The following is an 11,141-nucleotide window of genomic DNA, read 5'->3' as shown; positions in this document are numbered from 1 at the left end:
TGTTTGTATAATGATGTAACATTTATAACTATAGGCTTGAGGTGCAGTTGCAGAATTTTATTTGCCTGAAGATTGTAACGTCTATGTTGGTACAGTAGTATTTGATGGTACATTTTGGTTGTATGTAAAACTGAATCTAACTAGAGCAATCAAAGTGGAGCTGGTCAGTAGATCAATATATACTTGTTACCTTTCTTTGTTTACTGGGCCAAGAATGTGTGTGGTTAGATAATACGTGTGCAATATATGCGTGTTTGGGAATTTGCCATTAGATCTTATGGTGTATTGTATGATATATGCAACGTTAGTAGTTGCGAGTGCAATATATGATATACGCAACGTTAGTAATTACGAATTTATTGTTATTGTATCTATCTGTATGGTTTACTCATAAAAAACTTACCGTGTTTGCTATAAGCGAGCGAGGGTACCATAAAGTTGTAATTTGAACATCGGGTTTATAGTAGTATGTAAAAATTGTATGTATATGTCTGTGTATACATTAAATGCTGGATATCATTAATTTAATAATGAGGCCGGAGTATATGGTATTATGTCTGTGAATTGAGTGATTATAAATCCTTTATTCAGTACTGAAGCTTGACTACATGACAGTTGCGGATATACGATGTGTAGTGTTTCGTGTATCCAGCTAAATATTGAGACCCGATGATATGATGAACGCGGATGTACAATCAATTTAGTGTGACCCGATTGTATGATAGGTGCGAATATACACTGGGTGTATATTGAGTGTTAGTATATCCAGAAATAAGCACGAAGACTCGATTATACTATAAACGCGGAATTGCAATGTGATATACATTGAATGATTGTGTATCTATAATTAAATGCTGATCCCAATTATATGAAGAGTATGGTGCTGATGACCTCGAGAATGTGGTTCTATATTCAGCGGTGTGATGAACAAAAACCCGCTGGTGTACCGAAATACTTTGTGTGTGGTGTATAGCGTGCGAGCGTAAATGTTTGTATATCCATGGTTTGATACTTCGGCGCCTATGCGAAGAGCGCGCATCAAATACATGTTTGTAGATGTGAATATTTCGGCTTTTGGTATTGAAGTTGAATATGGCTGCCTGTTCGTATGTTGAAAGAACTACACAAAAGCAATACTCAGAGTAATCAGTGTAGCGATTTTTACACTGATTTCTAAACGAGATTGATTCCCGTCGACTTCTGTTTCACGATTGCTCGCCTTCGAGGTCTTCAGCGTCTATCTATTTTTGGAGATATCAGCAATTATTATTGGCAAACCTTTGCTCGTTATCATACTTTGACGGTATTGGTGGAGCTCGTTAGTATTACCACATAGGTTTGACTTTATATCTTGCTGTCTGGGCCAGGATATATATATTATTATTATTATATGTGTGTGTGTGAAAATGCCTATATATTTAAACTACCATAGCGACCTCGTATTATAGACGCGACATATGAACTACAAGAAGTCGGCCATCTCGTTGTATTGCTCACCGCGTCGTGCAAGTCTCGAGATCGTTTACGATCGGGGCCTCGCCTTAATTGTATTTTTCTTTTCTTTCAGAATCACACCTGGGCCTCACTCACCATCTCGCGATCTTTTATGTAGCTCCAACCGGTAGTATTATTGCCACATCACCGTTGAAGCTGGTAGTCTTTTGAATGGCTCAGTAGCAGTATTTAATCGCCAGCAGCGGAACCTTTGTAGCTGGATTGGATGCATCTAGCAAGCAGAATAAAAGTACATTAAGCAGTGTTAAATGATTCTCGAATTATATTTACATGATGCGTACGATACAACGGTCTTGGTCGAAAGCCAAGCGTTGTATTATTCGTGAATTTTGTTCATGAAATCAAATCCACAAGTGCATCTTCGGGCTTTTTTTTATAGTCAATTGAAGGGGCCAGCGTGTCGACAGTTTTCCGTCTGACACGAACAGGTCTTTTGTCGCACAAGGATACCTACATATACACAATGGTACGCAGGCATTGCAATCTAACCGCAACCTATGCTGCCCGATACTAGTCCGGGGCGATTTTCGTCAAGCTTGTTTCACGCTTATATCGTCGTGGTTAGTAAATCATGTGGTCGTCTTCGAGTTGGAATTTGGCGGCGTGCTCGCTCAGATGGGGGTGAATTTGACGGAGAGAGGGGCAACGCCAGCGCCTCCCGTTCTGTCTGGATGAGATTCTGTTCCAGGATGTACTTGCCTTCCTTGTACTTCTGGGAAGCTTCGTGAGCTTTCTTCTATAGTTGAAAAGACAAGGTAGTAAATGATCAAGACATATGAGAAACTTTGAGGCAGACACGAGATTCAATTAAAATATACAAGAAAATGATAAGCCAAGTTGACTCCTGTGTCTTCGGTTCCACATTGCTGTGCTACTTACATATTTCCAGCCTAGCACAGTCTCGCACTTCTTGCACATAACGTCGACGACCGTGTGACGTCCAGTAGTCTGCGCAGAAGTAAGTATCAAACATGATCATGGTTATAGGAATCAAACGGATGTTTCACTGCCATATGAAATGAAGAAAAAACTGGCAGAAGGCAATGAGGATCACACAATGCTCCACATACCATATTGCGATCCTCGGGCTCTCCAGTCTCACACAGGTTGACACTGTATGATAGGATCAACAATACGTTATCATCATGTATGTCGAGCTTAATATTTATACATGGATTCATGAGCTCGCTTTTCAAACTGTATCCAGCGACTGTGCTCGAACACAAGGAACTCTCCAAAGCAATATTTACTACCTCGAACATGCGGACTTATGGAATTTTTTTAAATAGACACAACCTTCAAGACATTCGCAATTTTCGAAACATAAAAGATTATAAAGCCGGCTGTTTGTATGGTCTGAATCTCTGTATCCGTTCATACAAAAGCCAAAAATACACTTACACAGCGTTGAAGAGGAACGCGCGTCCATAGGCACCCTGGAAGGACTGTGAAAATACAAGAGTAAAGAAAAATCAGATCAAGTATCCTTTGAATTCAAATTCGAACATGAAAGTGGCCCTAAAGTGTTCAAAATAACCATGATCAACAGAAAGATGCGAAATGGAATACCTCCTTACCTTGGAGATGATATCGTCGGGACTGGAGAGATGCGTTTGACAGTTCTTACAGACGTACACCTGTTTGTTCGACAGGTAACGTAGATCGTACATCCCCATCTTGAGTTCGTAAGGTGACTGCTGATGGTCTAAGAAAGTGTAAGATAGTCTTCTAAAAAAACAATTCTAAGTGCACTTTAAATTGTTAAAACGATACGCTGAACGTAATCGACTATGGAAATAATCGCAAAAGGCTCCACCGATAAGTCTGAGTGCGATGTCGGTATGGTGGCCCGTGCGATCGTGTTATAAGCTCAGTATAATAATTAATCCGAGAGTTAACAGATCGTATGCTACAGATTGTATTGTTGCATATACTGTGTGTAAATCTTGATCCAAAATTTGGACTGGTCGGTGCAGATGAAGCATACAGGATGGAGTCCAGACTAGGGTGATATCAATCAGCAGTCAGATCGCGTGCTCGATTAATATCAGATGCCAAATTGTTCATCGAATAAAGTATGAAGTAATCGTTTATCTTTGAAGCAGCACACAATGTAGTTCAAGTTTTATGCTTACAGCACAGGTACGTAATAGACAGCCCAACGTCAGATTTTTGATAGTGCGCTATAAAATGTCGTGCAGAGGGGTACGATGCACGATATATTTATACATGTATATATAATATATATTTAGATTTTTACGACTATGTATTTGTAGTAGTATTTGCAAGAAAAAAAAGTCTGTGTAGGCTTGATCCCTTGCTTTCTTTACCCCATCTGATTGGAATACAGTGAAGAATGGAATAGCCCATCCTCCACAGAGAATTCGTGATTGACAGAAATGCTGCATCATCAATTTTTGCAACACCAAGTCAGAAGCCTTTGTCGTGTGTGATGGCGTTCTGGTCCTTGGAGTCCTGGACCTGGGAGGCTTGAGTGTGGAGACTTTGGGGTGGAGAGTGGAGAGTGGAGAGGGGAGAGGGGAGGACTGGAGACCTGGACTTCTGGAACTCTCACAGAGAAACAGACCTAAATAGAGCATTTATGTATTAGAGTAGTAAATACATAGTAAATAAATACTCCATTTTCTGATACAATTTAGGTCTTTAGGATGACTGATAGCTGGGGTAGTGGTCACTTTGGAATATGTTGGTTGGAATTGTTGATGACAATCGAGCTAAATTTTTTATTTTGGAAACAGGCTATGTTGTACAATTTAGGAGGCTATGCTAGGTATATTTACAAATCATACTTTCACGACAAATGAGTCTCAGTACTGCACATGTCTCAGAGAGGCGCTCTACTAAACCATCCCGAAAAAAACAAAAACGGATATTTGCGCTTCAAAAGGGAAGTCCGAATTTGATAATTTGGATTCAGGTTGAGAAATCGTAAAACATGATGAGATGATCACCGTATTAAGTCTATTTATAAATAATAGCGTTTTCCAATCTTATTGGTTTCTCATATCAAAACCGATAAATTGATGGAAATCTTCGGTACTATTTTAAAAATATAAATTTCACTTTTTTTGTCTATTTTTTAGAAGGCTATGACTTTTTCGGTTGTCAGTTTTGTCCAAATGTGATCTCTCTTTTTTACCATATCCACTACTTATCTATAGCTATCGTGCTTGGATGAGATACTCTGTACATTCAATCATCTCCCCGGTGTGTATCATCATGAGTGCCCCTTCAATCGCGGGCGCAGATTCTCCTTTATTGTCTGTAAAAAGGTTAGTGGGTGAAATCGTAGAAGACTGTGAACGGAGAGACTCGAGTACGGTGACACACTTCAACCAAGACGCAATCTCGCTTTGTGATGAGCTTCTAGTAGTGCTGAACAACGGCGTGCGTAGTCGCTGGGCGCACAACGGTGCTACTGCCTGGCCATTCATAAGTGCATTGTTAGATGATGTCGCTATCAAACTGGTGAATGATATGCGAGGTAAGTCACCAAAACATTGCAGCTCAGTAGTTTGTATTCGGTAAAACATGGGTTTTGCGTGTGGGGTTGTCATACATATGAAGTATCGTGCCTGTGCAACTGCCAACAAATAACTATGTTTGGTTCGTAACGATTTATTAGAGTATTTCATACTCAACTTTTCTTTTTAACAATCCACAAATCTTTTGTTGGAGGAGCTCTGCCATGAGTTGTATTTCGGCCTTCGGGAGCTCTCAATATATCAGGGAATGTGGCTTCAATTACCTGAAGCAAGTCAAATTTCGGTCATGTGCCAGATGCGGATCATAAATGTCTAAAATGTAAAATTACTTGAGGCATTTATTCTAGGCTTTCTTTATTTCTGCGTATGATTATATTTTGTTAGAAAAAGTGCTCTTGCAAATGTCCTTGTTCCCTTAGTATGTAGGAATACATTTTCTATCTGACTGTCCTACACAATGTATGTTCCAGTTACTAACGGCGTAGCTGCTGCCATCCGCGGGTCTTCATGTGTTGTACATTACCATAAGACAGTTTTATATCAATCTGGTGCACTAAGTAGCATGGTAGCCCCGTATTTGGAGACCTACAATTTTAGGGACATGCACTTGCCATGAGTATAGACGAGGTCAACATTGATCTTTTTGCTATGTAGTTAAATATCGAAAAATATTTTTATACATATATATATATTTATATATATATTCTATGTATGTATGTATGTGTACATGTATGTATGTATGTATGTATGTATGTACGTATATACTTATATATATATATATATACATATATATATATATATATGTGTGTGTGTGTATGCTTATATATTTACACACACACACGCATTTATATATATATATATAGATATATTTCTAAATCTATATCTTTAATGATATGTCTATACCTTTATATATATATATATATATATATATGGGTGTATGTGGGTGTGTAGGTCGATATACGTATGTATGTATACATACATATGTATATATATATATGTGTGTGTGTGTGTGTGTATGTATGTATATGTGTGTGTCTGCCTGCATTATATGTATTTATGTATGTATGTATGTATGTATGTATCATGCATATTATATATATATATATATATATGTGTGTGTGTGTATGTATATATATATATATATGTGTGTGTGTGTGTGAGACTTTCTGTGTCTATCCTCAAGTGAGCAGACTTATTTCCAATTTCTACGACCAAATTCTACATCTGCTTTATATGAACAAACATCTGCCAGATTACGGGCAATGTATCTCCCAAAGGCTTTTTCTCGTACGCCTATATTGTTTTGCGAGTATAGTTCACATTCTTCATGTTTTATTTCTTCTTTGGATTGACATTGTTCTCATGGATACAAGAGATCGATGTACATACCAAAGGCTGGGAATAAATGCAATATGATGATTTCAATACTTGGCATTCGACTACCCAACTACTGCGAATATCACATCACTAGATTATCGCTGATACCAGTACGCTCATTCTTAGTCTTTTGTTCATCCGTATTCGAAGTCTCTTGTTATGGCCAGTGTGATTTTGTAGTATCAAAGGTGATTATATTGTCCAACGCTTTTATCTGCTATAGTAGGTGCGCATATTTTTGGCCAATGGCTCATGCCTAACAATATCAAGACCTTCAATTGTGCTATGTGTATATTTGTGTATCATTGCGCGTCTCTCTGCCTCAAGACCACAACTTCAGAGAACGTTGTCGAAGATCTCTCCGTTCTGATTCATTGTCAATCTAGTGATCGATTTTGTTTATGCGCACTTTATGGGATCCTCTAAGCACATTTATTTGCATTACATGGCTGAAATCAAATGCAGGCGTGGATGAAGAGAGCGACAAGTGTAAAGCGTGGTTACGGCAGTCCTTGAACGAATGCTCATTCATAGGGTTTCTCAACACCGTGCTGACCAACCAAAGTGAAGCAGAAACCCACTATGAATCGGATGGCTACATGCGGAATGTGGAGTTTTTGCAAGACTTAATCCGGTTTCTACAGCCCCTACTTGATCTCAGATTCACAATTTATCCTACACAAGCACTCGCACAGGAGAACGCACCAGCCGCAAAGATAAAGTACCACAAAGATAATACTCCCCGGAAGAAACATAGGGATTTCTCCGGGCCTACCTTTGCCCTTCCGTCGGCTGGCATGGAAGACAATGTATCCATCCGGTCGAGCAGTAGCAGACATTCACGCTCTCGCAAATCGTCCAGGTCACACCGCAGCAGTCGTGCGAAACTGGAGCCAAGCTACACGGGCACCAGGAGCGAAAAGGGTGACGGTGCGGAAACGAGTATGAGGAATAGTACGATTTTGGATAGCCGACGAGACAAAGAACAGAAAGGTGATTCTACCCAGCAATCGGATATTGCTGCTAGAACCCGGGATTATACGGCGAAAAGGATCAAAAGCAACCCATCACTGACTGACTCGACTGTGCTTACAGCCATAGCAGACACTAACGATAACGACAGCATCGTGGACTTGCATCTGCGGAGTTTGGCTTATAAGCGCCCCACTAAAAACAAGCGGAATAGCCCGGATGCCGATATAGGTTCGACCGACGCCGACAACAATACATATGCAGATATTAACAATATATACGCAAATATAAATTTAGAGAAGGGTGTGGGTGCAGGGGTGGATGTCACATACGGTGCAGGTGCTATGGTTGATCGCTTGCTGACACGAGCCACGAATAGGAGAGCGAAGGAAGACGTTAGAATGTCACCAGGCTTAGAGCCTCAAATATGTGACTCGGGAACTGAACGCAAGCAGCCAGACACCCGTGAGGATGATAAAGAGCTCTCCGACTGTCCTGGAAATGTGTATATGGGAGCGGTTCTATCAGATGCTAAAGGCACACAAAAATCGAGGATAGAGGGTGGGCAGCAGGAACCGGCCCTACCTGCTATTCCAAGTGATAGCGACAGCGATGTCACACCGTTGCAATCGCCAAGCACGGACAATGTGTTCACCATCCCGATCTTCCCAAGTCGCGTGAACACCTCCAATGTTAACTCGATAAATGAGATCAACGATGCACTCGCGACCTTTCCCAGGCTATCGGGGACTCCGGACAGCGATGGCCTCCATGGGGTTGAGGGTATGGGCCTAGGTATGGCTATGGGGGGGTCGCAGATGTATGCACACCCCTATCCACGCGCACACCTGTCAATACAGGCCTTGTACAGTCTGGTCACGCAGGAGGAGAAGTGCACGGTGCACCTGCAGAACGTGCTGGTATCGCCCATGCTTATCGCGGCCATCAGTCGTCTGGCATCTGAGCCGCAACCACTGGAGGCACACTCGCAACAGCTACGCACAGACGAACAAAGCAGCGCCGCTCTGACATCTGTGCGGACTGCTAGCTCACAAGCATCTGATCCAATACTGCCAGGAACTGCGCACGATATCAGCCGGCGCAGGACGGTCGATGCTGTGGGGTATCCATTGCGTCGTGTGTCGCTTGTACCATCTGTAGGAAGTGCACACTCATCGGGCGTGAGGTATCAGCCACGGGGTACCAAAGGCGATCGCAGGCGCACATCATTATCGGGAATTGTGGGGTTCGACATCATACCTTTGAGCTCTGTTCAAGACGGACAGGTGGTTCCTGCGGGTATCACGGCAGAGCTTACGGCCAGGTACATGACTGAATTTGGGTGCGAACGGGGCTTGGCGGTGCAAGACTATGTATGTGCGGGCACAGGCTGCTCGCGAGGGCTAGGCCCAGGTACTACCAACCAGCCTTGGGTGTGCAATCTCACAGGGTTGTACTACTGTAAGCCATGCATGAGTACTGATAAACATATCATACCGGCCCGCGTGCTCATGAACTGGGACTGTCGCCTGTACACAGTATCGGCGCATGCCGTTCCCACGCTGAACTTCATACGCGAGTTGCCCATCATTGATCTGGCACAGGTGAACCCTTTCCTGACATTCCACGTGCCCGAGCTGAAACGGGCGGCGGAGCTGCGACAGAGGTTGTGTGCGGTGATCGACTTTGTGCTGACGTGCCGCGTGGAGAATGCCAGCAAAATCCTGCGCAAAGTGGGGCCTTTGCAGCTGCATCTGGTCGATCCCAAGCAGTTGTATTCGCTCAATGATTTGGTGCTCGCTAATCACCTACAATTGGATACGCTACTGCATCAACTGTCGCAGTGGTGTGAAAAACACGTGCTGGCATGCGATCTCTGCTCACAAAAGGGGAGTTACTGTGAGTTCTGCAGGTCGGAGGATATTATATACCCATTCCACCTAGCGGAAACCACCGCTTGTTCAAAGTGCCACTCACTCGCACACACCCACTGCTTCGATGCTGACGCGTGCCCAAAGTGTCGCAGACTGGAGAAAGTTGGTTTAGCTAAGGCTAAACGGGAGGCCAGGGCTAGAGCTCGCGCCGAGGCCGCAACTGTGGAGCTGAGAGCGTGATATGCGGTATGCAACTAAAAGAAATATAGAATATATGATAAACACAGCAGAGGCCGCAACTGTGGAGCTGAGAGCGTGATATGCGGTATGCAACTAAAAGAAATATAGAATATATGATAAACACAGCAGAGGCCGCAACTGCGGAGCTGAGAGCGTGATATGCGGTATGCAACTAAAAGAAATATAGAATATATGATAAACACGGCAGAGCCAGCCCGAGTAGAGTTGTTAAGAAGTAGGGTGAATGAGAACGGGGAGGAGCCCTTCCAATCTTCGCAATGATAAGGACTTAGCTGATATCTGATATATAAGGCTGCAAGATTATTAAAAAATTAGTGAGGTGTTAAGTACACGAGGGGCTTTTATTCGGATTTGTGCGAAAGCTAAGTGTAACATCAGTATCGATATTAAAAGATTTTAAGCTACCACTTCTAACATTTTGCCCAAGAAACCAATACACTTGACTGTCATACGCCTGACGGCTGACAATGGTAAGACTTGCCCTAACAAAGCTTTGGTTCTGATATCTAGTAATTCACAATTCTATAGCTTTGTTGATTTTGAATCATAGCAATGGCGCAATTTTGACTTTAGAGAGAGGCGATGGCATCAGATCTCTGTGAGGTCACTGAGGTGAATAGTGGGAACCTTAAATGATTGGACCATTTTATTTTGAGTTGACTTTTTTTTCCCTCATGAGCCCTCTGGGGTATATTTCGGAAAAAAAAATCTTGGTATGTATGAATGTATGATTTAAAATTCATGTACCGTAACACTATCACATACTTGTAAATGCTTGCACGTCTGGCGAGTTTATGCTCGAAACAGACGACACTCTCTTTTTAAAAGTGTTCGCTAGGCTGAGCTCACCGAATGAGTTGGCATTTACAATGCAAGCTTTGGCCGATATATTATAGTAGGAGTATGGATCTTGTTAGGGCTCAGGAATATTGCTGGTAATACTACTAGAATACTGTGCCTGATCCGCCGCTCTCAGGCACCAAAATTGTACACAGATTTCCACCCGCTATTTCCTAGAAGTGGGTCCTGCGCTGGATGTACAGAAAACTACGCACGAATCGTAGAATCCGCCAAAAGAACGGACCCAACTGTGGATCAGGCGCTTCAAAGCCCTGTGAGCAAACAGACATGTGTCCCACTCGTAACGACTTGCTCGCATTGAAGCGCATGGTTACCAAGGGGAGGCTGGAGGACTCCTTCGTTGTCGGCGGGGTTATAGGTCAGGGTGGGTTTTCTACGGTGCGTGTAGCGAAGGATAAACGGACTAACAAGAAGGTGGCTATCAAATACGTCGCAAAAAGTATGTTATACTCGATTATTTTGACTGCTCGGACAGTGTGACAATAACAGACTTGCATGAGATTGCCTTTTACGTGGCACATAAGCCTACCCAAATCTTAATTGATGAATGTATACACGTGTATATCGATTAATTTTGGCATATTTAATTAAATCTTGCCTTCAAACACAAGCACAAAGTTATGCTCCAATACGCATATTATATATCTATATATATATATGTATGTATGTATGTATGTATGTATGTTTGAATGTATATACGTATGTATGCATAACGGTATATATGTAATGTATGTATATATATATATATATGTATGTATGTATGTATGTATATGTA

The 11,141-nt window shown here is 42.1% G+C and overlaps 3 protein-coding genes across 3 annotated transcripts; 2 read left to right on the top strand and 1 right to left on the bottom strand.

The window, feature by feature from the left end:
* Positions 1 to 1,752: 1,752 nt before the first annotated feature.
* SARC_08808 (hypothetical protein) lies at positions 1,753 to 3,732 on the bottom strand. Its single transcript, XM_014297194.1, has 5 exons — positions 3,093 to 3,732; positions 2,917 to 2,960; positions 2,586 to 2,628; positions 2,395 to 2,463; positions 1,753 to 2,251 (listed from the first exon to the last, which is right to left on the bottom strand). The coding sequence occupies exons 1-5, from the start codon at positions 3,189 to 3,191 to the stop codon at positions 2,063 to 2,065; spliced, it is 444 nt and encodes a 147-aa protein (XP_014152669.1). The 5' UTR covers positions 3,192 to 3,732; the 3' UTR covers positions 1,753 to 2,062.
* A 932-nt stretch (positions 3,733 to 4,664) lies between these two features.
* On the top strand, positions 4,665 to 9,484 carry SARC_08807 (hypothetical protein; the record flags this gene model as incomplete). The annotated part of the gene is made up of 2 exons (XM_014297193.1): positions 4,665 to 5,020; positions 6,864 to 9,484. The coding sequence occupies exons 1-2, from the start codon at positions 4,711 to 4,713 to the stop codon at positions 9,482 to 9,484; spliced, it is 2,931 nt and encodes a 976-aa protein (XP_014152668.1). The 5' UTR covers positions 4,665 to 4,710.
* Positions 9,485 to 10,279: 795 nt separating this feature from the next.
* Positions 10,280 to 10,805, top strand: SARC_08806 (hypothetical protein; the record flags this gene model as incomplete). The annotated part of the gene is made up of 1 exon (XM_014297192.1): positions 10,280 to 10,805. A coding segment is annotated over exon 1 (265 nt), but the record flags the coding sequence as incomplete, so codon positions are not given.
* Positions 10,806 to 11,141: the final 336 nt, after the last annotated feature.

This window comes from Sphaeroforma arctica, assembly GCF_001186125.1.
Source record: "Sphaeroforma arctica JP610 unplaced genomic scaffold supercont1.831, whole genome shotgun sequence".
Classification (NCBI taxonomy): Eukaryota; class Ichthyosporea; order Ichthyophonida; genus Sphaeroforma; species Sphaeroforma arctica.
This window is presented reverse-complemented; position numbering and strand designations above follow the sequence as displayed.

What these genes read in the sequence shown, in the direction of transcription:
- SARC_08808 (XM_014297194.1), bottom strand. Translation starts at nt 3,191, where the DNA reads ATGGGGATGTACGATCTACGTTACCTGTCGAACAAACAGGTGTACGTC. An exon ending in AGCCCGAGGATCGCAATATG is followed by an intron (nt 2,464 to 2,585) that starts GTATGTGGAGCA and finishes ACTTCTGCGCAG; the next exon opens with ACTACTGGACGTCACACGGT. An exon ending in CTGTGCTAGGCTGGAAATAT is followed by an intron (nt 2,252 to 2,394) that starts GTAAGTAGCACA and finishes TTTCAACTATAG; the next exon opens with AAGAAAGCTCACGAAGCTTC.